A 27,225-nucleotide genomic window follows, 5' to 3' on the forward strand; every position below is an offset into this window, starting at 1 on the left:
CAATCAATTGTTGTGTGTGATTTGCGACAACGTAACTCGGCCTGCATCTCCGCAGACCACTACATGCGGTAAGATCACAATTGCCTTTTCGCCATTTACCTTTCAATCAAGGGACTAGTCAATTTGCAATTGACCCCCGTTGTATCGCAGTCGAAATGAAAAAAAGCAAATTTCGAGGGTTCATTCCTAGATGTACAATGGCGGCCCGATTGCATTCATCTAGCTCAGAATGTCGATGCACGGACATGTGCATCTTCGACTCCTGTGCGCTGCCTGGATCATGGGCCCTTAAGCGATCCCCCTTCTAGCCCTCTCCACGTCTGTTCTGCGACTTACGGCCTTCTGTTTAATGTGTGGCTTGGATCTCATTATGACAAGACAGCTCGTTGCATGTCTACTCCAAATGACTAATGAGGCGATCATGACAATTACAACCATGCGCTTATGACCGCTTTTTGATGTGTCAACAATGAATGTCACATTGCAGTCAGATGATGTTATGTAGAAGACAGTGAAAGATCAAAATAATGCAGCTACGTGTGAAGTGTAAGTCAAGGGGAATATTACGCGCTATTGCACAATCCGAGCCATCCGCAGGAATTGGTGGGTGGGCAAAGAATCGGGTGTTGGAGGCAAGGAGAGAAATGCTGAGACATATGAAGGATCAAATGATTCCCGACACGTTCCCTAGGAGGCGAGAGACAACAGGGTGGAAGAGCAAGGATACAGGTAGAGCGGGTTCCACGCGAGAAAGCGAAAGCAAATCAAGAGCGCATGGAATGTAAGGTTTTGAGGCAGTCCCAAAACATCGGAATGAATGGAGAGATGAAGAGATGGGGTGTCGCAAGTAGGGTGAAAGGGGAAAAGAGTGGTTATTATGAATCATCATCATACCAAGGGTCCGTGTCCGCTTCGGGAGCTGTATCTGTCCCTTCAGATAGCGGCGCAAAAGCTTGCGCTTGTAAATTGTAAAGTGACGCATATTCGCCTTCAGCGCTTAGGAGCTCTTCGTGTGATCCCGCTTCCATAATCGTTCCGTTTTTCATGAACAAGATTATATCCGCATATTTGGTTATATGACCGAAGCGGCTACAATCAATAAGTGATTTAGGATGGCGCTAAGGATATAGGTCGAAGGACTAACTGTGTGATGAACAGCATGGTTCTCTGGCCTTTCATAGCACGAAGTCTTTCGAAAAGGGCTATAGCACTTCCTCAGCAGGGCAGAGGAGAACTATGAGGGTGCAACGGACCAAACTCAGCTTTGGGATCCAGACTCGCACTTGGCTCATCATATATTGCCATCTTCACCCCGTTCGCGCGCATAAAGGTCCTCGATCTGTACAAGAATCTTAGATGGTGTCAACTATCTTGGGAACCACAAACAGTCTCACAGAGCCAGTCGCTGCCATTGGCCACCAGACAACTTCAGGTCATTCACCATTTCGCTTACCCGCTGCTGCAAAAGACTGTCCGGCTGAGCGTTGTAAAGCGTGTCACGATACGGATACGTCCCCTCAATATGGGAGTCGAACTTCTGGGGTAGGCCCTCAATGAACTCGAGGGACTCTCCCTGGGCGGCCGCTTTTCGTATCTCATCCATGTCGTTAACATTGCTAACATCGCCGATCCCTATATTTTCACCGATCTTTAGGATGTCAGAATGGTGTTGTGTTTGCAGAAGACAACTCCGCTACTACGTACCGAAAGTGGGTATGCATCGAAGTCTTGACGCAGAACCGCCATTGCCTTGCGCAGGTCTTCACTTTTATAGGAATTTATTGGCCTGTCATCAATAATGATTTCGCCTGCGTCTGCATCAAATAATCTTAGGAGAAGCTTCGTGGTGCTGCTTTCTGTGATTATGTTAGCTTTTGGGCGCCACATGCGGAGAAGCGGGGTACGTACTGCCACATCCATTTTCTCCGACAACCACACAAATTTGACCCGGATTGATTTTGAAAGACATGTTGCGGATTGCGAGCGCATTACTCTGAGGGTATGAAAAAGAGACGTTGCTGGGACAAAGAGTTAGATAGTGAGTGGCTTCTCGGGCTTGCAATCGTCTCATGAGCTCACTTGAATTCAACCTTCATACCCATGTCAGGATCGCTGTTGGGTTGGGGGTAGTCCAAGATCCCGTCCATTATCTGATTTTCCACTTTAACGGCATCATATACTTGGCGCAGATTCTGTAGCCAGGTAACGATAGATCTCCCATCTCGGATCATATCTTGCGCATGGAAAGTCAGGGTTGATACTGACTGTTCCAACAGCATGAGTGCCTTCAGCGGAAGGCTTCCATTAGAGTAATAGGCATAAACAGCGAAGAGAATCTGTTTCATGTTCAGAGGCATGGACGATAGAACTTGAACTGCTGCGACACAGAAACTCACCCAAGGCAAATCGAGCGTTATCCATGGGAGCATAGATTTCCAATAGGTGATGGGTGGTCTAGTGTCCCATGGATCATTAATAGGGGTATCGCCAAGGGCCTTATCCGCCTTATTATATTCTTGGAGGAGGGTTGAGTCCAGCTCAAGTGCGAGCAAAGCTGCTCACCGTCAAGAACGTAGTTGCGTAAGCCACTCCCCACCAGCTCTTCCCGGTAAGAAGACCTAGAAACAATAGACTCGATGGTTGTCATTCTCCTATGGTAAGGGTTTGCATGGAATACGGCGAAAACTTTAATGTCGTCAGCGAAATCAACATGGCGAAAATTTGAGGGGGCAAGAAAGTTTCGCACCACCGTTGAGATTCAACGGATTCTCGTTCGATATTGCAAACATCAAAAACAGCGGTTGTATGAGCGCCAGCGCAGCAAATTCAGCACCTCCTTTTTCATGACGAAAAACTGCAAGCAACACACTCAATTGTGACATGATAGTCACAAGTTTCGTGAGGGTGCCCGTCATCCCAAAAAGAGCTTTGAAGCTAATATCACTGGAAGCCAGTTGGTCCAGGCGGGAACGAACCGTTGGGTCATTCGCTGTGGGGACATCCAGCCTTGAATACACTGGGAATAATGCGGGTAAGGGGGATGAAGGTAGAGCATCATGTAATTGTACCTTGGACCTTGTATGCGACCATTTGTCGTTTGAGCCTTTCGCGAACCACCCTTTCACTATATTCGCTGTCGAGGGTGAACAGTAAATACCACGTTGAGGCATTGGACTCGGGTTCATATGCAGATAGGATACGAACAGGATTTCGTGGGACGCCCATTGGAATACACTGAACACTATCCGGGTAGTTACTACGAACATCAACCGGCCTGGAGTTGGTCGCCTTCGCTCGACAAAAGACTCCACCAAGTCGAGCACCAACGAAGAGATGTATAGGGATAAGGCCCCAGACACACTTATCGCCAGACGCGCAAGAATCCATATGATGAGGTGTAGTGGGGCAAGGGAATAGCATTCTTTAAGGAATTTGCGCGCAACTGGCGCGCACTCCCAAATAAGTTGCAGCTGTCGATATATGCGAAAGAGAGCGAATTCTTGCGAAAACCAGCCTTTTTTGACGGGAAATTCGGTCAAAATCTATGATGTTAACGAAGACTTGAGTACATGAGCCGCGCCACACGCAGATAAACGCGGGTTGAACATGACATACGCGCCAAATCCCCCATTGGGTCTCCACAATGCGATATTTCGGAGGGTCTGCATCCTTTCTGTAGCTCCCAGCAGATGGAGAGCGGGGGAGCAAAGGCTCGTCGAACATGGCAGGTTGAGGGACAAAGGCGGAGGGAAAGGAATGGATGTGAAGTTAGGGATTGCATATATAAACTGCCAAAGCGCGTTCCCCTGTCCCGGAGCCGATTCCTCGTGCTCCTTTCTGGATTCATTTGTGGCAGACCCTGCTTTACTCTCACTCACACAAGTTATTTGTACTTTATTCTACGCCTATACCCGTTGCGGGGCGGAGGCGTGTGCGGAGAGTCGAGGAGCTACGTCTGATGAAACTCGATAGACGACACAACGATCCGTCGTCTCTCAGATCTTTTATGACGATTCAGCCCTGAACCGGCGACTCTTGCGGGATATGGCAGGTCGAGCGGTCAAAGTCTCGTTTAGATTGACAAACATGGCGTTCAAGAAGATGAGTTGTGTTTGCTTCCGCCAGCTGCAGGAAACAGCGTGGTTTCTGCACTGCACAAAGGCATCAAGAGGCGAGGCTTAAAGAATAATCTCACACAGTCATTAGTTGATATACTAGTTGAATAGGGAACAGGGAGCGGGGGCCTCGGTAATGCCTGTATTCAAGGTAACACAAATTCCAGAACTGCAACTGACATGAAACTGGGGAGGGCAATACCATGAGGCTTTGGCGCACCTGCTCGCTAAAAAACCTCGCAGATACCTCCAATCCGCCAAGATTCGGTCACTAGGGTCAACATGTCCAATAAAGAGTGGGTGATACACGTACCTTCCATAAATGGGGGATCTGGGCAACAAAGAAATTGACTGCACAACAAATGATGTGTTATGCAGCTTTCCGTATAACAAAGGTGTTACAGTATTGCTGTGGGGGTTCAACCGCCGCGCCGAATGCTCGTTGGCCTGTAACAAAGACATGGCCGCTTGCCAGTCACGAATATGACACAATACGCTTTTGTGTCAGATTCGTATTGGGTCATGGTTCCTAAACGATGATTTTGATCTAAAGGAGGGGGCGGTGAAAAGGCGAGGACTATTGGACCATCAAAGATCGGGCATCAGTACCATGAGGATGTTGCGAAGGGCTTGGGTCGCATCTTTTGGTAAATTCTTATTCCGCATAGTTTTGACAGAGCGAGCCGCAATTGAACTTGTGTTTGGACACCAAAAACTGCTCGGGGGCGGAAATTTTGAAGCTACTGCTAAAAGCTAAGTAATCCCTGTGTGCATAATGAAAGGTCAAAAAAGTACCTTGTACCACAAGCTACTTATGGCCAGATATTGGCCTCGGAAATGAGAGTAGGCCTAGCTCGCACTAGATGCACCAGAAGTTTAGGCTGAGATTCGAAAGAAGCAGCGGAAAAATCTCGAGGACAAATGTTGAACTTTGACAATAGACTTTGCTGGGGCGGCTGATGTTAAGCTGGAAAATTGTAGGACATAAACACAATGGCTCCCCGCGGGTTTGGGGCACGAGAATACCCTTGATGAGTCCGCAAAGGTCAACTAGTTAATATAACAATATAACAATAAATTCGGACAACTCCGATACAATACAGCTATAGTTAATATAACAATATAACAATCAATTCGTTGGCTTTGACCTAAATATCCACGTGACGGCCAATTGTCTACGTCCGGCGCTCTACGTTGATGGTAAGGCTTTCACTTGTTGGTGTAGTGTCCAAGGTGGGGGCTATGACGAAGACCACCACTGTCATGGTCACTCGATTCGTTGAGCATCCAGTGACTCGGAAGGTACACTTGCTGTTTGGATAACCGATGGGCCACTCACATTACATCCCACGACAGCTCGTCCCGCGGAGCAACAAGTACCTGGTACATGACCCCGAACACCGTAAGGAGTATTTCTTTTTGGTTTTGAGGCTGTCTCAATGTTCTTTTAGGTTGCCAGTTAGAGGATCGTGTGCTCATAAGGCATTGTGCCCCCGTGTCCGCACGCAAGCATTTCTCTCTCGAGCAGATAATTGACAGCCCTCGTTCACGATCAAAAAGCGCTTCCCCAGTTCCTGGATATTCTCAATATTCCCAATAATCTATGTAAGTTCGCTCTCGCTAATGTCTGGGTGCCGCTCAAGCGCCCACGCTGTCCCGCTTTCCTCACGCTATAGACCTCGATCCATTTCTATTCGTGCGTTCACTCAACTGGCTCTATGTTGGACTCAATCCCGAGGGTCTGAGCAACCTAGATGCAAACGCGGCGTCCGTTCCAAATATTGCAGCCCCGATGGGCTCTAAATGTGGTGGCTTCCTAAATAGTCAGCTGCTCAGATATTGCTGTCTGGGAGTACCACTTACTTGAGCATCTGTGTTTGTGGCCTTTAATCCTGACGAGCCTATGATTTTTGGCGCTACTGTGACAATATGCATGTCTACTGTGGGCGTCTCGTCCTGATCTTGTAGCTTCATGAATGCCGCAATCACGGTGGCCCCGCCTTCAATCATTAGGGATTGGATCCCGAGTCGTCGAAGTGCCCCCAATGCTGCCTGAATGTTGACTTCAATTTGCGAGAGATGAGAATTGAAACATGGTGATCTGTTTAGTAGCAACGAGTAAGATAGACACCTTTGTCATCTTCAGAAGAGACCTCGATCACTCTAGCACCGGCTGACTCGAGAGCATGGCGCCGCTCCCACCAAAGGTCAGTAGTGACCGTGGATCCATCTCGCAGTGGCCGCTGGGCACATACGATCCATGGTTGTCGTCCGGTTTTGTTTTGGTAATTGTGCAACAGCTTGCAAGAGGGCGGTGTTCCTAGGGAGGTATCAAGGACAATTGGTCTCGGTTGAGGGTAAGATGGTGAGCGAGGCGGCAAATGACGAGCTATGCAAGGCAAAGAACTAGTGTTACGGGGAGCTGAGTTACTCCGATAGACGTTCTACGGACTGTTAAGTTGGGGGTCGTCATTCCGAATTGTGTTTACTCCCACGAGTATCCCATCATGCATAGTTCTCAGCCTTTATCCAGGTTGGTCACCCCGGCTTCACGTGTTACAGCTGTGCGTACCAGTGCGTCATAATCATGCTCTCTCTCCCGCTAAGCAAGACTTGGGTACCCCCTTTCCCCGCAATACAGCCATCGAGAGACTGGGCATAAGTTAGCGTAATATATGGCCGTGACCGACTTCCATCAGAGGGAATTGCTTCGGGGTATATTCGTTTGAGGAATTCTGGGGGGATGCCTGTTCGTTGCTCATTTGAGGCTTGTACGACACAGCTCATTCAAGTCGGATCCCAGTCACTGGTATCAGAGCCAGAGAATGATGTCCCAATCTGGGTCCCCCCTCAACTTGTATATCACTTATTTTGTTTTGGTCCAATACTTTGTGCGGACCAGGGATGGCTTGTCAGTCACAGCTGTGCGGGTGGCGGAATTGGCCGAACTCTTTTAACATTGTGTCACTACATCATTGATCCGCGGGCACAGAAATTAGGTAAAAGAAAAAGGAACCTAACAAAACAGGAGCAATGAGGAGGGTGACGGTCGACCGAATCTCTGGATACATCTCGCTAGCAGGAGCTGGGATCCTGTATCCCCAAAAGCTTATATTGAATACGATGGACTCGGCCAATTCCGGTTCGGCCGCATGTTGCGTACATCACGTGAACCACATTGTTTTGAATTGACTGTGGTGCCGCCGCCTGGAGCCTTTGCCATCCTGTTGCCTCCCTTCACATTACGGATATTGCAGTACTCCTCAGCATAGATGGGGAAGTTGACTGGGAGGCTCTGGTGTGTCTCGGATAATGGCTCGCTGTTGCATCCTTACTGAACCTTGACCCTAGGGTCTCGTTCACCCTCTTCTTAATTACATTTATTGCGTATTCATCCCAAATATTCGTGTTTTGGCCTTGGTTTGGCCGAGAAGTCACTGTGGCTCTGCTCGTTTCTCTTGGGCCGTTCAAGTGCGATCTCAGAAATTGTGATTGGTGCACAATTGCCTTTCCTAATGGCTTTTGACCAGTCTCCTCGTTGGTCTCCTACTATGGAATTATTACGCAATTGTCAACACCGACCCTGGAGGCGTACCCTCTGGATGGGTGAGTGGTTCCATACATAGTTTAGGAGATGGTTGTGCTGAAGATGAATGCAGAAACCCGACCGGCGGTGGGATGCTGTGTATGAGGTAAAGAAGATGGGGGGGCCCAGATATTGTCAAACATGCAAAGAATACAAGCCCCCTAGGGGTTAGTAACGATTATTTAATTCATTTATCGCACCCCTAATGCCTCCTCCAGCCCACCACTGTAAAAAATGCAATCGGTGTGTAGTGAAGAGCTTCCAGGAGATCAATGTCTGACGCATCCTGTGCAGCTGCGTTCTCCGCATGGGTAGGACCGCCCCTTTTCCCCTGATATTGGACGTCTACTTATCTTGATTCCACGGCTTTTTTTGGGGGGGACGGGGACCAGATCATCATTGGTATGCCATTATTTGTCGGTTTCTTTGGCAGTGCGCCTCGCTGAGACCACTGGCAGCCCATGGGTCAACAATTGTGTCGGTCACTACAATTACGCACACTTTATTCGGTTTTTATTCCTAGTTGATATATGCTGCACCTATCATATTATCCTGATGACTAAACGAGCGTGGGCAGCTTTTACGGTGACTAGTTACATGGTAAGGACACCTTCCCTGAAGAGGGATATAGTTGACGCTATTTTCTTCAGGACGACCCTAGCCTGGTAGAACTGGTATTCATAATTCTTAATCTTGTATTTTGTGGACCCGTGCTATTGTGCGTCGGGATTTTCAGGCAAGATGTGCAGAATATCATTTTTCGCACAAACTAAATGCCTTGCTCATCAGCCTATACCACTTTTATTGCGTGGCTACTAATACAACAACTATTGAAGGTTGGGAGAAGGATAAAGTGGCAACTATGGTGAAAAAAGGGAGGATCAAGGAGGTCAGAGCATCCTTTTCACTACTGAATTGAATACTGAATTTCCCCTTTTTGCAGATCAAGTTCCCATATGTCCGTATGCTTCGCTCCTCTGGAGGGCTAAATGCTTATTTTCCCCTTAGCATCTAGGCACCTTTCGAAACATTCGCTACATCATGGGCACCAACCCATTGGGTTTATTTTCTCCACAGAAGCACGTCAACGGAGATGGTCTAAGCTTCCCAGTCACCGATGGAGCCGGTAAGTGGTTTGAATTTCGCAATGAGCTCCCCGAGAAAGTGGATACGCTTGCCCCAGACGTGTGGTCAAGTTCAGCTGCACAATCGTCGCAAACTCCGACGGAGAATCCCGACTTGCTGTGGAGAAGAAATGCAGATCTTCGCAACTCCGGGTTGCAGGGTGTATAATGAAATAGGTTTCAACACCAAGGCCAGTGCGTATCTGGGCAGCGGCATCAGGACTCGCATCTCTCACGTCATCTTTTTGTTTTTGTTTTTTTTTTAACTAATCAACGCTTTGCATTGTCGTCTTGGTTTCAGAACCTGATGTCCAGGATATCTGGCCACCAAAGGATCCCTATCGTTCACTCAATCCACACAAACCCGCGAAAGCATTGCAAAGGAAGTTCACATTGCCAGAATTCCCATGGACATATGGTGGCAATAATTTCAATCCAGATCTTCGTCCATCAAACTCTGAACTACGTCGTCGCACACAAGCAGGACTTGCTGACGACGATTCAACGCTCACTGCTCAGCCTGGTGCTTACAGTGTGCCACCTTACCATGCGTCGTTCAGCGCCGGCACTGACATCACAATGCAATCGGGGCCCCTCTTGTCATCGTCTTCAGATTTGATTTCATCGGAAAATGATAGTGATACCCATACCACCCATGCCAACATTGAACCGGGACGTCGCGTGCGCGTGCGCCGAGGGTCCGAAGGATGGGAGGTGCGACCTCGTTCTCCAGAAAGTTCGCCGGCTTGGGATGCGGATACTTGGCGGCCAATCGGCGACAAATATAATCGTTACATTCCAGAGGAGTCCTCCGACGATGAGTCCAATATTGATGAGGAAATGGACCATGGTGTCAATAGTGGTGACATGTGATGTGTGCCTTAAATCCGATAGACTCCATGTTCGCTCGTGCTTAAGTCCGTTTCGTCTCCGTATCCGATAAAGTAGGGTATTTCCCGTGGGCGGCCATGGCTGCGAGTGCGCCAGAGACTTCAAAGAGGAAGAGAGGAGGTGCTGATGGGACCAGTCCTGTCGAGCATGGTCCAAGAGCTAAGAGACGACGTGAAGCGACAGGGATATCAATCACGATACCGGGACACAAACAACGCAAATCTCCAACACCAACTCAAGACGCGCCTAATTCAGACCACGCTACCTCAAACCAAGATGTAAATGGTACATCTCAATCACCCGATGCCGCCACCCAAATCAAAGAACACGGTATGCAGATATGGAATGCTGTGAGGGCTGCACGTTCCAATGAGTGGGTGTTGTCTTAGTGTGTGTCATTGGAGTATCGTTACTGAACGCCCGTTTGCAGAGGGCACGAAATAGCATACGACTTTCTCAAACTTCCACCCAAGCGAACATACCCTGACTATTATAGGATCATAAAGAAACCCATAGCTCTCGACGAAATAAAGGTACATTGATGCCTCCTTATTCCTCCTGGGTACTTGCTAACTAAAATTTTGCAGTCAAGAATCGAGAAGGACTCGTATTCTTCGCTCAAGGCAATCAAAGCTGATTTCGACCTCTGCTTCCGAAATGCCACACACTATAATCTGGAGCAGTCCCCCATTTGGGTCGCTGCTCGCGTTATGCAGGTATATGAACGCATACCCATCTCTCGAGTATGGCTAACCTGATGCTCACTGGCCAGAACATTGCATCACAAGAATATAAGGCCTTAACTAATGTCGAAGACACAGAAGATGAGGAAGTTGACGTTGGTGATCCAGAGGACTCGGAAATAGGCGATGAGGATACAGCTGACGACCATGCAAAAAGGCATCGCCAACAAGATTTGTCACGATTGCTAAGATTGAAACTTAAGAAGCTAATTAAACGCTCTCCTAAAAGGTAAATCATACTTCCACCCACTTCAAGATGCCTTTTGACCCATTCTACTAGCCCCGAAGGCATTCCTCTAGTCACTCCCTTCAATGTTCTGCCAAATAAAAAAGAGTGGCCCGATTACTATAAACAGATCGAGAAACCTATTGCTTTAGATAATATCTTCGTGCGCATCATCATCCTATACCCTTTTCCTTCGAGTAATTTCCTTCACTAGAAAAAGCTCAAGAAGAAAGCATACGCGAATTCTAGCGAGTTTGCCGCGGATGTCGAGTTGCTGTTTGACAATGCCTTGAAATTTAACGAGGATAATTCGCCCGTCTGGCTTGCAGCAAAAACCCTCCGGCCTATCTTCCGCGAAATCCTTACCGAATTACCCCCTGAGTACGCTATTCCAAACCAACCCCCAGCTGCGCCTTCTGCAACCAAGATCAGACTGAAGATGGGGAATCGCAAGCCTGAACCTGGCTCCACCTCCCAGGCGCTTGCCAAGGAACAAGTCTCAGTCCCTGCAAAACCGACAGCAGCATCTCCAGGGTCATCGAAGTCACCTGCAGCAGCAGCCAAATCGAGTGCAATCCCTTCTGTGCCAGCTACCCCAACCCCAGCCGCCACAACATCGACACCTAAACAAGTCAACGGTCCTCAGCAGTCGGCATATTATCGATACCCTGCTCCCACCACAGCGGGCGGTGCCGCCCAGCAGCCTCCACCCACAACCCCTCGTCCGGCAACGCAGGCTACATCAGCACCAGCAGGCGTGGCACCTGCACCTTCAACTATACCAGCTTCTGCACCTCCCTTGCCTCCGCCCACTCGAGTGCCTCCCATACCACCACCTGTCTCAACAGTCCCTGTAACGCCCCGCTCCCCAACCCCGGATGCGATTGTAACGACGACTATCCGCACTGTGACTGTGGTCGCGTTGCCCTCAAAGCGGAAGCTCGCATTGCGGAACGAAGGGCTAGGCATTCGCCATTGGTCTATCCGGCTAGGATCCAATGAATCCTCGGTACAACTTGCTGTCGAGGCTGAAAAAGAACGACCTTTCGACCTTTCATCCCAGAATCAGTCTGAATTGGAAAACAAAGCCACATCCGTCGAGATCGAGGATCCTGACATTGCGGGTGCCAGGGTCCGCTTTCCTGCCGAGGTCAAGTGCAATGGGTTAGTAGTAATGCCTCTGCCGTCATCCTCCAGCACTTCCTCGAGATGGTCAAGAACTCCCGATGATATGGTAATCGATGACGATGTTTTAGAAGGCAACGGAGACGTTAAAGTGAATGGTCATGATGGGACCGACCCTGGCGGACAGTCTGCTTCTGATACTGAAGACCCACCAAGTGCCCCGAGGGCCACTCGATCGGGTCAAGTGCCAGTCCAGCGAAACGGGAGACTGAAGAAAAGACGTCGATACAGGAAAGGACAATCGAAAACGGCTGTGCTAGACCTGGGACGTTGGGACGTGAGTGCTCTCGCCTTGGGACCCAATGTACTCGACTTACACATGGGAGGCAAGGAAGGGGAGCGGTGGAGAATATTCATCGATCGGACATACTAATTTGTGGCGAAATAAGTATTGTACATCTTTGTGTTTGTGTTTTTTTTTGTCTACCCTATTTCACTGTTTAGTTCTTTGGGGTTCTTCTAGCTTGCGTATTAAACGGTCTTGTACGGTGTATTCTTGCTGCAATAGACTGTGATGCCTCGGGAGTGGAGTTGAGTTCCGCAACAGTGGCTCGACAAGCACGTCGATGAGATATCGGCAATTCCGGCTATCAATGGAGACTGGTCCTGGGATTGTTCCAATGTTTTACTATACAAATTGCTACGCTCGGGCTGCAAAATAGTCACATTAGGCACGCAATACCGCCCTTCAACTTCTATGAATGGCGGTTTGCACATGGATGGGTTCCGCAGCATCACGATCATTGGAAACTAGCTGTATGGACGGACTATGACATTGAGATTCTGTGAGGGCGTGCCTATACTCCAGCGAAGCGACTGGGAATGAACTCTGTGATCGAAATTTACATTGATATCTATCTCTCCGTCGAAAAGGTTGCAACCCTCTAGCTGGCGACCTCCTGAAGATTGAAGATATGACGCGTCGATGATTAGCCGAGGTTGCGGGGCATTGGTACATGCGGAACACTTTGAGCCCTTCAAGCACTAATTCGGAGTTCTCCGAAATACGCATCGAACTGGTGCGAGTATTCACGACGAATCAGCCCCTACGGTGTAATGGACACCATACAAGCAGGGCATCCGTACAGTGTTTTTCTTCCTAGGATTGCAAAAACAACATTTTGTATCATGAGTGGCTTGGCGGCTTGGCTCCAGGGGGTTTTCCGGTACACTCTGTGGCGTTAGGAGGTTTCTGGACTTAACTATTTGATCCCCTCGAACACCGCATGAGTTCGCATCGGCACCATACCAGGTGGAGGGCGGTATGTCTGTTCAGATTATCTGGTGGGCATATGTGCTGACGTTCACTAGGTTGTATCATCTGCCCTGGTGCCGTTAGTGAATTTCCCTTCTATATTGGCCAGTGCGTCAGAGCGGATTAAGGGGACTTTACAGAACTGCTGTTGTTTTTGCAATCCCTGGGCTTGCGGAGAATGTAAGCCATATCTGTTTTGTCTCCACTGGCGTACGACTTCAAACGTTGGCGGTAGTGGTATCAGCGAAAAGGTGCAACCAGCGAAACCAAGACTGATCCCGTGCTTCTCATCATCGGCCAATCGTTTGGTCTTTTCTTCAATGTTCTGGCATCCGTCCTACTCCTTTTCTGCATAAACGGCTCTGAAACCATGATCATTACAAGCTCGTGTATCGGCTCCCTCGGCATTGCTATCCTACTGGATCTAGTGTGCTTAAGCATATTTGGAACATCCCATTCGAACGTGGAGCAAGATGGCTATGCACTATCTACTGCTTACTATTTGACATTGTCTTCGGGGATAATGTCTCTCATAGCGGCCCTTCTGATGACGGTCGATGCTCTGAAGCACGATTGGGTCCCGTATGGGCGGGGAAAGCTTCTCACACAGAAACAAAGAAGACTGGCGATGAGGACCTTCCATTTCATGGCCTATCTCGCAATCGGTAGCATTGTATTTAGGTACCTTTTGGATATTTCGTATGTACGTCATCACATCATCGAGGTCAATCATATATTCTCTTCATCATTTTAGATACCTGGATGCCATCTATTTTGTCATGTCATCATCTCTCACGGTTGGTTATGGTGATATAGTGTGAGCGGATATGCGTTACATCGTCTTGGCTCATGGGTACGTTACTGATGTGCTGCCTAGACCAAACAACACAGCAGCCAGAATATTCTCGTTCTTTTATTTCCCATTTGGCATCATCCTCATCGGTATCATTGTCTCCTTGATCCGAGGCACAGTCTTGGCCAATGCAAACACTCGACTCAGGAGGCGGATACGCAACGAGCTACAGAATCCTCGGATGCAAGAGCGACTCGCCAACATCCAACATTGGGCTAAGGCTGGATCAAGCAGTGCCCAATTTGCCGGCAGCAATCAAACACAACAACCTGTGCAAAGCCCCACCCGGGAATTGAATTCCTACTTCGATTCCCTCCGAGAGGCGATAAAGGAAGATGCAATGACGGATCATAGAATCGAAGTGAGCAAGTGCTTTGTCGCATGGTGCTCGGGCTTGCCTATGGCTCTTTAGATATTCTTGTCCTTTTCGTCATTTATCATTTTCTGGGTGGTAAGTCGGCCAAGTTGTCTGTGCCGTGGCACCTGGCAAGAATAATCTCGCGGTCTACTGTGCAACAGGTTGGAGCGGTCGTGTACATGATTCTAGAAGGCTGGGACTTCTTTGCGGCGTAAGCATGGCTTGTTGTAGTTACGTGAGGGGCCTGGGGGGTGACACACAATTCCCTTCTGTAGTTTCTACTTCACCTTCGTGACCTACTGTACCATTGGATATGGGGAATATTATCCACGCGTATGTTTGTCACTTGAACGCGGTTGGGCACCTCACTGATTACGAAGAGTTTTAGACACCCGGAGTAAGATGTTTATAATGAGTGTGTATGAACTGTGCTTAATGTAATTCAGGGCCGAGCATTTTACATTGGATGGGGAGTGATGGGAATCATCATCCTCACTATCCTTTTCTCTTGTAAGGATGCCTCTTGAGAGTATCTTATACCGATAGCTGAGCCATGCCCCTTGTAGCGGTGGCAGAAGCTTGGACTGTCACATTTTGTGAGTCCCGAGGGGCACGATGCAAATCAGGGCTGACCACTTCTACCATAGCGGACATACTGCGGAAGCGAGTCATGCGCCACCAAGTCAAAGCGGTGACCCGCGAAAATGATCACGAAGCTGGGTTTGCCCTCAATGGGAGGCAGCACATACAAGAAAAGCAGGAACACCCCCACTCAACCGAAGCCCATGCCGGAGAAGCCATTCATGATACTCAAGTGGACGGCAATAATGCTGGAAGAGATACTCTCATGCAGATTTTCAGCCAAGACCTTCGTCACTTCCTCGATGAGTGCGAGCAATTCTTTGATCATTTGGTGAACGAGGATGCGGAGGCGATGCGACAAAGTCTGATGAGAATTATTGTTGAGCACGACCGCATAGAAGATGAAGTTGCCTGGGTTATCGTCGATCAAGATAGCGACGAGGGGATTGAGGTAAGGGGCTATCTTCCAACACGCGGGAAGAATGAGTAACAGCTGATACGTCAACCCAGAAACTGCTTCTAAAGCATGCTCAAAGTGAGTACCGATACAGTTCTCAACCTAGATGAAGTCAACTCTCATTGGGGGGTGGCCGTGCGCTAGATCGCTTTATGCACCTACGTCGACGCCTGGATGAGATCAGAACGGCGTGAAACATGAATGGCCGAGACGACGGTGATCATCCGTAGACCGTAGCTTCTAATTCCCTATTGCGTGCTGGAACTGTATGATAATAAATTTCTGGAAAGAGGGGATCGTCGGAGCTTCTTGGTACACCTGGGTCCTGCAACAATTACACGACCTGGAGAGTATTAACTTTGTGACACATGATGACCAGGTACCGGCTTACTTTGGGAGCAAGGCTGGCGATTTTGCCCCATCCTTTAAGCCGAAGCTCGTTGCTGACGACACCGTTGATACGAGTTGCCAAGAGCTCTCTTTTCTTGTTTAAGAGAACAGCGGCATTGTCGTCAAAGCGAATATAACGGCCGTCTGGACGTAAGACCTCTTTCTTTGTGCGGACAATAACAGCACGATGCACGTCTCCACGCCGAACTTTTACAATATTCGAAGGGGCAGCACCCTGTGGAATTGGACGTGCGCGTTTGATCACAACGACGCATTCATCCCCAACGGTCCCCACACCTGCAGTGCTCTTCGCTTTCAAGACGTTAACGCACTCCGCAATGAGCGCGCCAGAATTGTCAATGATCTACCGAAGAACGATAGCTGGAGCGAAAACGAAAAAAGGGAGGACTTTTTCTGAGAGGCTGAAGAGGTGCTCACATTTAAGGTGCCCTTTAGCCCAATCATTTGGGCAATGTGCAAATGACAGGCAAAATATTATTGGGGTCCCTGTCTAGGTGTCGGAAAACACTGCGGACGCGTTGTGACCCGTTAGAAGGCGTTGTAACGCCTCTCAACGGCACGTGCCGTTCTAACGCTCTCAACACTGAACTCGATCGTTCCAACGCTTCGAGGCGTTGTAACGCTTTCCCTCCGTTTCAACGCGTTGCAACGGCAACAAGGTAGGGTCAACAAAAAGAGACAACTCCTTGCAGGCCAGGATTGAAGCCTACCTTCATTTCATTACGTCCCCACACATTATCCTCAATTTTGGTAACTCACATTGCGGAATAGGACCAGAAATATCATTAAATGGTTGGTACAGGTGAGAATTGAACCAAGGAACGCTGTGGTCATTATAGTAAGTACATTCATAACCGCTACACTATCATGCACTCTCGGCTTTGCACTGATATGTTGACATAAAGTTGTGTCGATAGGTCTTTTGGGCTAAGTTACTTGATATTCTCAATATGTGTACACCCGCTGTGGGATTGGACCATGTCTCATTGTGGCTCTCAATGGTGGTGCTATGTGGAGTTAGAATTCGAACGAAGTTGAAGTTCATTTCAGCAGTGGTATTGAGGAGAACATGAAGCGCAAACACAAATCAGAACTCAGTGAATGAAGTGGCTTAAATAAGAATGTGCGGTGGACGTTGAGGGTGGTGGAACATGGAGCGATAAAGGAAGATTCCTATGCTGAACACTGACAGTTGATGGGGGGTGCACTCTGTTATGAAGTGAGTTACCGAAAAAAATTGCTGCAACGTTCTCTGTGTGCGTCGGAATCGTTGTCCATGCTGTCCCTGAATGACATGTGCAAGTTACGACTCAGCGCCCGGCCTCCCATATGGAACCCCACTCATTAAAATGACACAGGAAGTGAACGGTGGGGTTGTTGCGGATTCGTCACTTGCTGAAGTGGTCGTTCGCCGTGAGAGTGGTTGGCCGTCAAGTAGTAGACGTCATCGATGTGAAGCAAGCGAAGGTAATTTGTGGCAATGAATCATGAAACATGTGTTTACCTGAGTATGGAGAACTCCCATGTAGCTTGAAAGTACAGGGTATGGAAATGTGAATGTGCAGTTGCTACAGCCGTGGTTGACAGTGAAAGGAAAGCGCATCCATGCATTTGTGAACAGGGATGTTTACAGCGCGGCTGAGTATTTACAATTTGATTTTTGCTTTGAGCGTTGGAACGGACTAACAAAGTGTTGGAACAGATTAATAAAGCGTTGGAACGGATCAATAAGGCGTTGAAACGCGTTGAGAGCTCTTAACGCGTTAAAACGAAATTCCGTGTTTTCCGACAGGAACGATTATAGGCACGTGATGGCTCACACAAAATTGCCCAAAGTCTGGCGGACTCTTCCTCCAGAACCCCACCCTACGAGCGCCTCTAGCCTTACACACTAAAGTGTTCTTTGCCTCAACCGATCACAACCCGATCAAACCTCTACTCATAATTCGCTTGCTCTTCTGTAATCTACTTATGCCTACATGCCCTTCTTTTTACTTCCGTTTATACCTTTCCTTTCCATGACGATACCCTCCCTCTTACGAATCATGTTGGCACGGACACATACTCTAAAAATGAATGAACACAGCAACGACAACGAGCACCGATTGTCAAGGGGCTACGCATCACTCCAACGCGCGCGTGACGATCCACGGCGGATACCAGATATTTCCTGGACGACGCCCCCTTGTCAGTTGGTGCTTAGATTCTGCGCTGTCTTTTCATAGCAGTTGTTTGGGTTATTTGCCAAGCATCGACTTTTCCCTGGAACGACCCTTGAATCACCACTCCTTTGGCATTCTCGCTGTGTCCAGGAATTCGGGCTTGCAACGTCCATTGCCATCTTATTATCTAATCCGTCATGAACTCGTATAGCCCGGTGACCAGCCTCTGGCCCTTAGTTTGCCGAATTTACTCGTCCTGATACGTACCTAAAAATGAATTCATCATCATCATCATCATCATCTATTCGTCTATTCGTCTATTCATCCGATATTTTCCCCATTTCTCATGTCCACATCATCAATTTTTCTATATCACAATTTTTGAATCCTAGCTGCGTTGTAGGGGTTGGCCGGATTCACAAAGCACTCTTCCATCATGCCCTGGCCCCTGACCCAAGTGCCTTGCATCAGTATTCATCATTGTATCCAGCGCAGCCTTCAATGCCGAATTGCGCGGTTGTCTTGTTTGACCGCTCGTAACAATTATCCAGTATGGGCGTGCCTCATATAGTAGCAGTCTAGTTATCGTCTTTCACCAGCACAACCATGGCTCTGACTGCGGTCGCAACAGTTTTCTATACGTTCAACGTGCTGGGCACCTGCGCCATTCTCTGCCTTGTTTTGACCTCCACAGTATCGGCTAAAGTGAAGCTTCGTCCGACGCTCTTAAATTTGTACATGGCCTGCATCATCACGGGTACCGTACATTCATTTCTGTGAGCTGTGACTATGCATGCAGCTATCTTCTCCGTCATACTAATGAGGCTGACAGTTTGTTCAATGACAATCCGGGACCAACACTCTGTCTTGTACAATCCGTCCTTCATATTCCAACTCCTCCGCTGTTCGTCCGCCAATGTATACACTGCTGGTCTATGGTCTCACTTACATCATTTCAGATTGGCTTCAAGCGCGCTCCTTGTTGTAGCAAATGTAAGGGAAGCCTTGGGTCCCTCTGGATCCTTCTGCTCAGCCGGCTATGACAGATTGCACATATGGTATTATCGTTCCACTACAATTGGCCCCATGGGTCGGACGCTTGGACATACATATGTCTCTTGTGGGTTGGTCATCAACGGTCGTCGCTGGACATTAATGGAGAGTCGATCCTTCTAGACTCCCTCATCTCACATATGTGGCTGTCGCAATCCCCGTACTCAAAGTAAAACAAGAGATATTTCTCTTTATTCAAATATGGCTGATGACTTTGTCCCCAGTACGGTCGAAGACATCCTGAGCAGCTCTCCAGACACCGATTATACTGCTCACTGGACATGGCGTTTGTGTGCGTGCATGCGACATCACCATATGCTGAAGACTCATCTCACACCTCAGTTCCCCACTTGTGGGAATCCTGACGGGGACACTTCTGTTAGCCACATTTATTTTACAAGGTTTGTTAGCGAGATCGGATCATATTCTCTTTAGAAACTTACGACCGGTCCGATTAGCATGCACAACGTATGTGTTGTGGCGGAATTACCGATCAACATTGGCCAGTGCGTGGTTGCATATTACCCCTGCGCTGATTGACTTGGATTTAAAATTGTAGATGGATTCATAAACACCCCCATCGCCATTCGCGCTTCTATCTTTTCCACCTACGTTCTGATGGCATTTGCGTAAGTCTGATTAATCCGCGGTGATTGCAACATATGGTGACTTGAATACGCCATCCCCTCTGAATAGCCTGAACTGCTTCTCCACAGCCGACCCGACTGCGGTTGCTCCGGCCATCACTTTGTCCACCGTCCCGCTGGCAGTATTTTTTATTTTTGGGACTCAGAAGGTACGATGGGGGATGTCCCGTTAAGGCCGACCGAGCTGATAATATGTCCTGAAGGATGTCTTGGACGAGTGGAGACGTCTCGTCCGAGGGTGCAGGTGGTCACGCACTCGTCTCCGGAGTCCATCAGACTGCCAAAATCAAGGGAATGGAAGTAGTTTTCTAGAGTTAGATTCAAATCGCGGGAATCTCCAGGGACGTACGACTGCTCACAAACCCCTTCCAGTGCTTCCTCGTGCCTCCAACAGCCGCTCTCCACACTCCCATGATGACACATGTGCAAAAGCTGATAGCGACCTCGAATCGCAACAAAACTAAACAAAGACAGGCTTACAACTCCCCGCCCCTTCCTCTGTTCACATTCGTAGCTTCCATCCACACAAGAAACCGGAGAATCTTATATCCGGCAGCCCTTCTGAGCTTTATCGCGCGCAACATCTCACGCCCTACAAGTCATGTATATTAGCGGATCATCTTGGTCGTGTTCTTCCGGATTTTATTGCTTTGTGCAGGCACACGTTGAACAGCGCGGGACGCGCTGTTCTCCCGGTGCCTATTCCCATTTTCAATGGATGCCTTTGAAATGTACTAAAAATACAAACACAGTTTTCTGATTAGAGACAAGCAGTTCGTAACTCCGCGCAGCAAAAACCGCCACTCTTGGTCCAATTTCATTGCGGTGGCGCTCAGACATTGTTGAACCTTCCTTCATCCCTACGTTTCTTGGTCATTGCTAACCATAGACTCGCGGTGAGTTGAATTCGGAGGTCAAGATAAAAAGAAGATATTCGCACCCGCAATGATCGCACTTCCAACACCGCTCCCATCTTCCGCATGGTGCGTTTGTATGTTCCTTTAAAGAAAGAAAGATTGTTTACAATGCTTTTTTTTCGGGGGGGGAGGGGAAATGTTTGAAATAATCATACTTTGCTTTGTCACCGAAAATATCTTTCAGACCCTCTTGTAGTCTTTCCGCAAACTTAGGGTATTTCTGGAATAACGCGAGGGGGATTGTTGTTTTCAGCTCCCACACCCAAATAAACGGCCAACATAAAAAATGTGGCCCTAATGTGTAGGTCCCACACACACTTACACCATACAAACTGCCATCAGCTGCGACTGCGCAACCTTCTTCCAGATAACCCATCTTAGAAACAAGCGCCGCGATACCGCATGCACTCAACCTCGCTGCACGGGTACCGATAACGCGAGCGAGAGACCTGAAGAATTGGCGCTCTTCGATCGTAGTCTCGAGATTGAAAAAGTAGGTGAAAATCCCGATGATTGTGAGCAATTCATCTGTCGGATCGCTGGAGGATCGGGAACGGGAAATTAAAAAAAAATTTCAGCGAGTTCGTGATAAGTTAAAAAATATATTAATATCGCTTACGTTTCCATCAAGGATAGAAAGGCAGTGTCGAAAATGTAAGGCTTTTCGATCTTGTAGGTATTTTGACCCAAAAAGAACGCCCCGTCATCGATCAATTCACATATGATAAGCCGCATGATCTCTCCAAGGTAACGGCCTGAAATCATTTTCTCAAATGCTTGCTCCCCAGGTTTGTTCGATTCGGTATCAACTTGTTTATCGTATTTCGTACGAGGTAAATGTTGATGAGTAAAAGAATCGAATGCACCCCATTCGCAGTTGATTGCCATCTCAGCCTCAGGGTCTTCCGTAAGGATACCAAGGTCTTTGATCTTGCGTATGTCTTTCACTTTTTCCATGTAAGCTGCGTTACAACCCGTCCCGAGGATAACGCCGATCCTGGTGCGTGGATTAACGTAATGAGAAGCGATGAGTGTTCCAGTCGTGTCGTTGATGATAGCCACTAGTTTGACGGGGCATTTGTACTTTGCGAGAGCGTCGCGGAACAATTCGGCAGCATCACGGCCTTCGACATTCGGATTTCCGAAGCCCTTCGTCCAACGAATGAGTTCTCCATGGTCGATGCGATTCTGGCTGCAAAGGGATTTAATAGGATGGACGGCAAGCAGGGACATATGAAAACTAACGAGCAAGGATACGAGAACTAGATCGTGTGACATGAGCAAACAATTGGACATGGACAAAGGTGAATGGCTTACTGTGAAGCCTAAGGCTATTTCCTGACCTGGCTTGACGAAGCCGTCCTTATCGCCTGTATGAGCCTGAATGAACTCCGCAACACATCGAGCACAGAAATCGAAAAGGACTTTTCCATCCACTTGTTTTTGTTCATCGGTTAATCGATATTTGGACTGGGTAATCTCGAATTTGCCTCCGCCGCGCAGAGTGATGAGACAGACACGAAGATTGGTTCCTCCAAGATCAACGGCAAGATAATCTCCCGTCTCTTCTCCAGTTGGCCAGCCAAATACGTAGGTTGGGATCATAGGCTATTTTCGTCGGCAAAGCGACACGCCAATGTGAAATGGATTAAGCGCGTTTTTTTAAAAAGCCATGCAATTCATGGTGCGTACAACTGTCTGACCATATTTCTCAAGACCAAGCCCCAAGGTATCCTCAAATGCGGAGACGATCATCCTCATGCGTTGAGAGCTAAGTTTGAACAATGCTTCATATTTACGAAGATGATCGGACAACGTTTTCGGGGTGGCATGGGGGAACTTTTCATCAACGTCCGTCCTCGTATGGACCGCTACTGTTAGACCAGAGGTAAGCGTGATACTTCCTGAGCCTCTGCGAGAGGAAGGAGTTGATCCTGAGAGTGCAAGAGATGGACGACGGATCGTCCCTTCAGAAAAGGAGCCTTTTGTGCTCATGATGAAGTTGGAGAGTGTAAGTGACTATAGAGTGAGCGTTTGCGAGGGGGAATGCAGAGATCGAAAACGCCAGCGGACAAACAGGGTTATCTCATATGAACCGAACTATCGGTAATTTAACAAAATCAATTGAGTGATGTCAATATAAATGAAGTCAGAATATCGGAAAGAATTAAATCGCTTGTTCTGCAGGGGCGAGGAACTGCCTCCCGCCACAAAAGCGAGTAACATCTAACTGCAATTGGCCTTCGAGTGGTAGATTGGCAACGTCAGCGAGGTCCTGGTCCCGGTTGAGCACATATAGGACGACCGTTTCTCTCGCCTCCATCCCGGTTCGGAAGAGTCGGGTGTGGTGGCGAAGCTTCGATATGTTTTTGGTACGGTTCTTCTAAGCTCAACTCATACCTTCCTCACACTGAGCAACGGAGCATTGGGTACTCCGGCGAAATGTAAAGCGTCCGGCGATATGAACCAAGAACTTCATCCATCCGCATTTCATTTCTTGGTTGTTTGACCATGATTGCATTATCTCAATGTCTCAGCCGGACTTGTCATGAGATGGCCTCTCCTTTAATCTGAAATTGAAGCGGCCAAGCGGCGCCACTGTCCTTTCTCCCAAGTCAACAACCGTCAAGTCCGCCGCCCAGTGCCTGAACATTGCACTGCCACTACGGGCCTCATCGCAAGGGGATCCAAGCACTTAGAGATCGAGTTCTGAGGCAGAGGGATCGAATGCTTGAAGCGATAAAGGATGTCTTGATGATTCGATCACTCAACGATCATTATGTAATAATTTTGTGTGTCATGGCGACCTTTGGTAAATTAGTAGCAAGCGTTGTCGCCATTTACTAGTTTTCCTCGTCACAATACCTTAGCGTCAACCCAGACAGCAGCTGGTCTGCCGCACAGTCTCTCGTTCATCGCCCACTCTCCTTCAATTGCTTGCTCATACATGAATGGGCCTTGACTATCTTTGTGTTTCCCCCGTGGAATCGCTTCGTTGTTCTAACATATCGCGGGCAGGAAGGATACTTCTTCTCATGCCCCCCGCCGCCCAGGTCATTCTCGTCTTTTTCTTGGCCAACGCATCGTTTGGCGCGCATGGAAAAACGAAGAACAGTCTTCTGTTCACCGAAGGGATCCTTTCTTTTGCGCTTTCCGTTGGGGATATCGCCTTGCATGGAAGCGGGGAGTCTGTCGCTCACGGATCAGGCTCATTCAATTCATTTAACGCTGCTGACCGTGCCATAGGTCCGTTGTTATAATCTTATTGGTTTCCATCGGAGCTGATGGCTCACTAATTTTCAAGGCGCTATGTCACCCTTTCCCCTATTCTTCTATGCACTGTTCATCCTCCTTTTCCTCATTGCCTCCGTTTTCCCTTTCGTCTTAACTCCGATTCACACCGTTGCTTTCGTGGGTCTTTGCGCCTGCATCTCAGGATTCGTTATCAGTGACGAGGTTGGCGGTCTTGTCTGGGTTAACAACCATCTAAACAACAATTCGGTCTTCCGCGGGTTTCTATCTCCCGCAGACCAACAGCGATCACATGCATTCATAACGGTGGCATTTACGACGATCACCATCTTTCAATTGGTGGCTTTATTGTTGCTCCTTTATCTTCTCCACATTCATAGGTTACAGAACATTGGAGGCTCAACAGAGCTTTCTGCAATCAGATGGATTGCTTCAGGCGTTGCCCTGGGTTTCCTGGAGGCGTTGATCGGGTTTGCTGGTAAATACTACGCCATTTTACTTCTAAGAAAGTGCATGTTGGCTGTATCCCGTGCTTTGCTTATTTATGGACTTATCAAGTGCGTGCATAATTTCGTTCTGGTTGATATTACATTGTAATACTTGTCTCCAGGAAAACCCATTCCAGTACAGGAGGTGTGGGTGGCGTCAGACCCTCTGGCCGGTTTATGTCTCTTCCCGGAGAAAATCGGCGCGTGGTCCGCGGCGCTGTCAGTACGCCACGTTATAGCACGTTTGTGCACGTAGAGACTTGGGGGGTCCACACGCCCACCGTACCTACTCCGATCCACCTATCCTTCCTCGACTTGCGAGAGAGTGGGGGTCCTAAGGACAATTTCATCCATTCAAACCCCCAACTTCGACCCGTCTTCTCGCAGCCATTGATAGCACCTACTGCCGCAGAAAGCCAGTCCAGCCAGCGAGTTACGGTTATGGTTGACCGGTATGGAGAACTGGCACCCAAATTAGCCATGCGACTCTCGCGCGACTCGCTCCCAACCGCTGATCGAGCCCTGACCATCGCCGTAAACAAGCAGGTAGCAGGCAGTTCGTTGGTCCGTGAACGTAGCATCAAAGCAAATCAAAGTCTCTTCCGATATCGACCGGAGTATTTCGCCTCTGTGCCCTATGCTGCTCACACCCCACTGAAAGGCGCGAATGGTCGAGGAAGCAGATTACCGATGATGGACGAACCCGCGGAAGAACTTGGCCCTGCATTCAAGTTGCACTCGCCACACAAGTCGAGTGATGACCTGGATGATTTGGAAACTTTCCATAGTATTATGTCTCAATTTCCAAGTGCTCCAGCGTCATTTCCCAAGTCCCACTCAGACTGCCATAGCCCCTGTTCGTCGCACGGACATGTGCAACACGAAGAGAATCAATTTGCGGACACCAGTCCTCAGGCTCATCCAGATTCGACCGAATTCATTGCGAATTCAGGGTTGATGAATCGCAGTCCAGGCCCTGCTAACGAGAACCCCGCTTTTTCTTTTAATATGCCTGAGCCATCGGTTTCATCATCTCACCCTGGTACCGCTTCCACATCTAAGGTTCAAACTGGACCGTCATTGAACGAAGTTTCGGACGCATCTCCGTCCTCCTTCGTAGAGCTCGTTGCTCCCCGCCGCACAGAGATTCGGCGTCGCAGGGTGCTGACAGTGGGGCTGGCACCACTGGACGTGTTCCGCAATCGTTTTGCGGGGCAACGCCGAGCCCGCAAAGAGCGTTTAGTACACTCTATTTCGCTATTGACTGCACACAATGCAGGAGGGCCCGTGGTGCCTGGAGGATCGGGTGTCAAATCTTCGGGACGTCGGAGCGAACCTTCGATTACTTTGGCACCGCACTAAACTGATGGACTGGCCTACCGCCAAGGAGATGGTGCTGAGCGGTTCCCCAGAGATGCGTCAGGAACCTGCTCTGGGATTTCCAGGTGGTAGTGGCGTGAAGATGGTTAAAAGTTGACGAGATACCCCCGAAGTTGTCGAAAGCTCGATTCTTACCGGCCGAGCAGTATAATCTTGTCTATTGTGACAGCCAAGACTTATCGCCTTATTGTATTTTGTGAAATTCACTATACTTGTTGCAGTTGTAAAGTGCGTGATCATAGTTAAGTCATACGAAACAATATTATAAGTCCAAGTGATTATACTGGCATAAAGCGCTGGAAAACTATCAATTCTCTGGTATTCGGAATACAGTGATTTCCTAATGTAAACACAAAAACATCAAGAGGCACCAATGATAGAATGCTAACCGGAACTCACTTGCTGTTTGAAATATCGCCGATTTTCCTCGTCGATTAATACGAGATTAAGGTAGTACCGGGTACTGAACTTCTTGTTCACATCACGAAATGTTGGGGTGAGTTCAAACCCTCCCAAAAAGAGTCGTATAGGTATCGTTTCACCACGGACAGGTGCGCCATCCATAATCTCGAACTTGGTGATCGTCTCCGACTCGTTGTATTGGTTTGGGGGAGCGCCTGTTGTTTCTCTGCGAATGATGGAGAGTTCCATGTGCTTTATCTTTATTCGCACGAGCAAGAAGTAGATTTTCCCAACGATTACATCCTTCAAGTGGTACCTTAACGAGTTGGCGATTTCCCCTTTAGTGATACGAAAATCCGTTGTATTTTCGAGAAACTCACTTCGATTTGTTATATTCGAACTCAATATGTAAGCAGTCTTCGATACCCACTTCCATTTTGATCGAATTATTGCTGTCGGGTGGCATGCGGTAAGAATGAACCCATAGTTCCCGGTCCTTTGTGACATCCGCTAATCTTCGCGACACAGTAACCCGAAGCAGATACCTAGACCATTGTTAGCAAGATTTCGAGAAGCTCAAACCGAAACGATCATATTCGCCACAGTTATGGGCTCACTAACCGTAGTTTGACGTTGATGCCTTGGTAACTCTCAAACTGCTTTTCGACGTTCTTGAAGTGGAAATCGTACGTCTGGGCTGACCGCATTTCTCCTGGAGCGGCGAGCTCTTGCGATAGTGACAGGAACTCATGATGATTCCCTCGATCGTAAAAGAGTTCTAGGGCATCCCATTAGCGTTTGGTGTGGTGGAGTTTTGAATAGTGTAATAACCGATGCTCCCAACAAACTCTACTTTGATGCCTTCATGGATAAGTTTCTTCCCGTCACGTACTCTTACCGTCGCCTGATAATAACAGTTTGAAAATATACGCATACCAGTAGTATCCAGAATGCGCACTTACCTGACCGACGATTGACTCGCCATCGAAGTAAACAGGGGAGGTTTCTTTACGGTCTTTCTCAAGTCTAATCTCCACTTGCTTTCTATTCTCCTCCCCTTCCAAACGAATATCAATATCGACTGGAGAACTGAAGAAGTACCCTGCCATGTTGCTTTTGGCAGATGGGTATCACGGTG

At 48.3% G+C, this 27,225-nt stretch overlaps 11 protein-coding genes across 11 annotated transcripts; 6 read left to right on the forward strand and 5 right to left on the reverse strand.

Moving 5' to 3' along the window:
• Positions 1-452: 452 nt before the first annotated feature.
• EI90DRAFT_3045989 (P-loop containing nucleoside triphosphate hydrolase protein) lies at positions 453-4,152 on the reverse strand. The gene is made up of 13 exons (XM_039059444.1): positions 3,616-4,152; positions 3,205-3,542; positions 3,069-3,133; positions 2,747-3,016; positions 2,563-2,685; positions 2,397-2,515; positions 2,080-2,336; positions 1,909-2,018; positions 1,705-1,856; positions 1,395-1,648; positions 1,254-1,339; positions 1,145-1,202; positions 453-1,089 (listed from the first exon to the last, which is right to left on the reverse strand). Exons 1-13 carry the CDS (start codon positions 3,721-3,723, stop codon positions 876-878), a joined length of 2,154 nt encoding a protein of 717 aa, XP_038919312.1. The 5' UTR covers positions 3,724-4,152; the 3' UTR covers positions 453-875.
• Positions 4,153-5,312: 1,160 nt separating this feature from the next.
• EI90DRAFT_2911965 (uncharacterized protein) lies at positions 5,313-5,715 on the forward strand (the record flags this gene model as incomplete). The annotated part of the gene is made up of 3 exons (XM_039054442.1): positions 5,313-5,417; positions 5,472-5,517; positions 5,567-5,715. The coding sequence occupies 3 exons, from the start codon at positions 5,313-5,315 to the stop codon at positions 5,713-5,715; spliced, it is 300 nt and encodes a 99-aa protein (XP_038919313.1).
• Positions 5,716-5,831: 116 nt separating this feature from the next.
• On the reverse strand, positions 5,832-7,186 carry EI90DRAFT_3279912 (dihydrofolate reductase-like domain-containing protein; the record flags this gene model as incomplete). The annotated part of the gene is made up of 6 exons (XM_039066719.1): positions 5,832-5,927; positions 5,979-6,178; positions 6,247-6,504; positions 6,568-6,638; positions 6,688-6,823; positions 7,132-7,186. The coding sequence occupies 6 exons, from the start codon at positions 7,184-7,186 to the stop codon at positions 5,832-5,834; spliced, it is 816 nt and encodes a 271-aa protein (XP_038919314.1).
• A 96-nt stretch (positions 7,187-7,282) lies between these two features.
• EI90DRAFT_2969079 (DHHC palmitoyltransferase-domain-containing protein) lies at positions 7,283-9,698 on the forward strand (the record flags this gene model as incomplete). Its single annotated transcript, XM_039055638.1, has 13 exons — positions 7,283-7,413; positions 7,467-7,586; positions 7,646-7,721; positions 7,775-7,868; positions 7,920-7,944; positions 7,996-8,012; positions 8,094-8,103; positions 8,160-8,301; positions 8,352-8,437; positions 8,491-8,590; positions 8,645-8,659; positions 8,710-8,865; positions 9,141-9,698. The coding sequence occupies exons 1-13, from the start codon at positions 7,388-7,390 to the stop codon at positions 9,696-9,698; spliced, it is 1,425 nt and encodes a 474-aa protein (XP_038919315.1). The 5' UTR covers positions 7,283-7,387.
• Positions 9,699-9,793: 95 nt separating this feature from the next.
• Positions 9,794-12,243, forward strand: EI90DRAFT_3119741 (uncharacterized protein; the record flags this gene model as incomplete). Its single annotated transcript, XM_039063242.1, has 6 exons — positions 9,794-10,089; positions 10,147-10,249; positions 10,304-10,432; positions 10,489-10,688; positions 10,740-10,848; positions 10,900-12,243. The coding sequence occupies 6 exons, from the start codon at positions 9,794-9,796 to the stop codon at positions 12,241-12,243; spliced, it is 2,181 nt and encodes a 726-aa protein (XP_038919316.1).
• An 853-nt stretch (positions 12,244-13,096) lies between these two features.
• On the forward strand, positions 13,097-15,485 carry EI90DRAFT_3119742 (uncharacterized protein; the record flags this gene model as incomplete). Its single annotated transcript, XM_039063243.1, has 14 exons — positions 13,097-13,132; positions 13,182-13,204; positions 13,266-13,305; positions 13,361-13,824; positions 13,880-13,942; positions 14,003-14,339; positions 14,391-14,429; positions 14,498-14,547; positions 14,612-14,669; positions 14,725-14,733; positions 14,783-14,846; positions 14,903-14,932; positions 14,984-15,369; positions 15,429-15,485. The coding sequence occupies 14 exons, from the start codon at positions 13,097-13,099 to the stop codon at positions 15,483-15,485; spliced, it is 1,656 nt and encodes a 551-aa protein (XP_038919317.1).
• Positions 15,433-16,344, reverse strand: EI90DRAFT_2992563 (ribosomal protein L14). Its single transcript, XM_039056137.1, has 3 exons — positions 16,204-16,344; positions 15,767-16,129; positions 15,433-15,718 (listed from the first exon to the last, which is right to left on the reverse strand). Exons 1-3 carry the CDS (start codon positions 16,228-16,230, stop codon positions 15,710-15,712), a joined length of 399 nt encoding a protein of 132 aa, XP_038919318.1. The 5' UTR covers positions 16,231-16,344; the 3' UTR covers positions 15,433-15,709.
• Positions 16,345-18,838: 2,494 nt separating this feature from the next.
• On the forward strand, positions 18,839-20,156 carry EI90DRAFT_183386 (uncharacterized protein). The gene is made up of 10 exons (XM_039052245.1): positions 18,839-18,852; positions 18,908-19,068; positions 19,125-19,170; positions 19,226-19,293; positions 19,344-19,402; positions 19,460-19,507; positions 19,561-19,630; positions 19,698-19,797; positions 19,852-19,961; positions 20,021-20,156. The coding sequence occupies exons 2-10, from the start codon at positions 19,004-19,006 to the stop codon at positions 20,061-20,063; spliced, it is 609 nt and encodes a 202-aa protein (XP_038919319.1). The 5' UTR covers positions 18,839-18,852; positions 18,908-19,003; the 3' UTR covers positions 20,064-20,156.
• A 97-nt stretch (positions 20,157-20,253) lies between these two features.
• Positions 20,254-22,560, reverse strand: EI90DRAFT_3279915 (hexokinase; the record flags this gene model as incomplete). The annotated part of the gene is made up of 9 exons (XM_039066720.1): positions 20,254-20,527; positions 20,589-20,647; positions 20,721-20,785; positions 20,888-21,104; positions 21,185-21,757; positions 21,811-21,827; positions 21,883-22,173; positions 22,258-22,499; positions 22,521-22,560. The coding sequence occupies 9 exons, from the start codon at positions 22,558-22,560 to the stop codon at positions 20,481-20,483; spliced, it is 1,551 nt and encodes a 516-aa protein (XP_038919320.1). The 3' UTR covers positions 20,254-20,480.
• Positions 22,561-24,424: 1,864 nt separating this feature from the next.
• EI90DRAFT_183514 (uncharacterized protein) lies at positions 24,425-25,829 on the forward strand. The gene has a single exon (XM_039052250.1). The coding sequence runs from the start codon at positions 24,483-24,485 to the stop codon at positions 25,665-25,667; it is 1,185 nt and encodes a 394-aa protein (XP_038919321.1). The 5' UTR covers positions 24,425-24,482; the 3' UTR covers positions 25,668-25,829.
• Positions 25,830-25,852: 23 nt separating this feature from the next.
• Positions 25,853-27,196, reverse strand: EI90DRAFT_3279916 (vacuolar protein sorting-associated protein 26; the record flags this gene model as incomplete). The annotated part of the gene is made up of 6 exons (XM_039066721.1): positions 25,853-26,025; positions 26,085-26,403; positions 26,468-26,632; positions 26,709-26,865; positions 26,919-26,991; positions 27,050-27,196. The coding sequence occupies 6 exons, from the start codon at positions 27,194-27,196 to the stop codon at positions 25,993-25,995; spliced, it is 894 nt and encodes a 297-aa protein (XP_038919322.1). The 3' UTR covers positions 25,853-25,992.
• Positions 27,197-27,225: the final 29 nt, after the last annotated feature.

The sequence above is a fragment of the Cantharellus anzutake genome, assembly GCF_015039405.1.
Source record: "Cantharellus anzutake strain C23 chromosome Unknown EI90scaffold_11, whole genome shotgun sequence".
Taxonomy (NCBI): Eukaryota; Fungi; Basidiomycota; class Agaricomycetes; order Cantharellales; family Hydnaceae; genus Cantharellus; species Cantharellus anzutake.

What these genes read in the sequence shown, in the direction of transcription:
- EI90DRAFT_3045989 (XM_039059444.1), bottom strand. Translation starts at nt 3,723, where the DNA reads ATGTTCGACGAGCCTTTGCTCCCCCGCTCTCCATCTGCTGGGAGCTAC. An exon ending in TGGGCGTCCCACGAAATCCT is followed by an intron (nt 3,134 to 3,204) that starts GTTCGTATCCTA and finishes CACCCTCGACAG; the next exon opens with CGAATATAGTGAAAGGGTGG. An exon ending in ACCATGCTGTTCATCACACA is followed by an intron (nt 1,090 to 1,144) that starts GTTAGTCCTTCG and finishes TATTGATTGTAG; the next exon opens with CCGCTTCGGTCATATAACCA.
- EI90DRAFT_2992563 (XM_039056137.1), bottom strand. Translation starts at nt 16,230, where the DNA reads ATGATTGGGCTAAAGGGCACCTTAAAT. An exon ending in GGCTAAAGGGCACCTTAAAT is followed by an intron (nt 16,130 to 16,203) that starts GTGAGCACCTCT and finishes GTTCTTCGGTAG; the next exon opens with ATCATTGACAATTCTGGCGC.
- EI90DRAFT_183386 (XM_039052245.1), top strand. Translation starts at nt 19,004, where the DNA reads ATGGTATTATCGTTCCACTACAATTGGCCCCATGGGTCGGACGCTTGG. An exon ending in TGGACATACATATGTCTCTT is followed by an intron (nt 19,069 to 19,124) that starts GTGGGTTGGTCA and finishes CGATCCTTCTAG; the next exon opens with ACTCCCTCATCTCACATATG. An exon ending in AATGGAAGTAGTTTTCTAGA is followed by an intron (nt 19,962 to 20,020) that starts GTTAGATTCAAA and finishes AACCCCTTCCAG; the next exon opens with TGCTTCCTCGTGCCTCCAAC.
- EI90DRAFT_183514 (XM_039052250.1), top strand. Translation starts at nt 24,483, where the DNA reads ATGTCTCTTCCCGGAGAAAATCGGCGCGTGGTCCGCGGCGCTGTCAGT.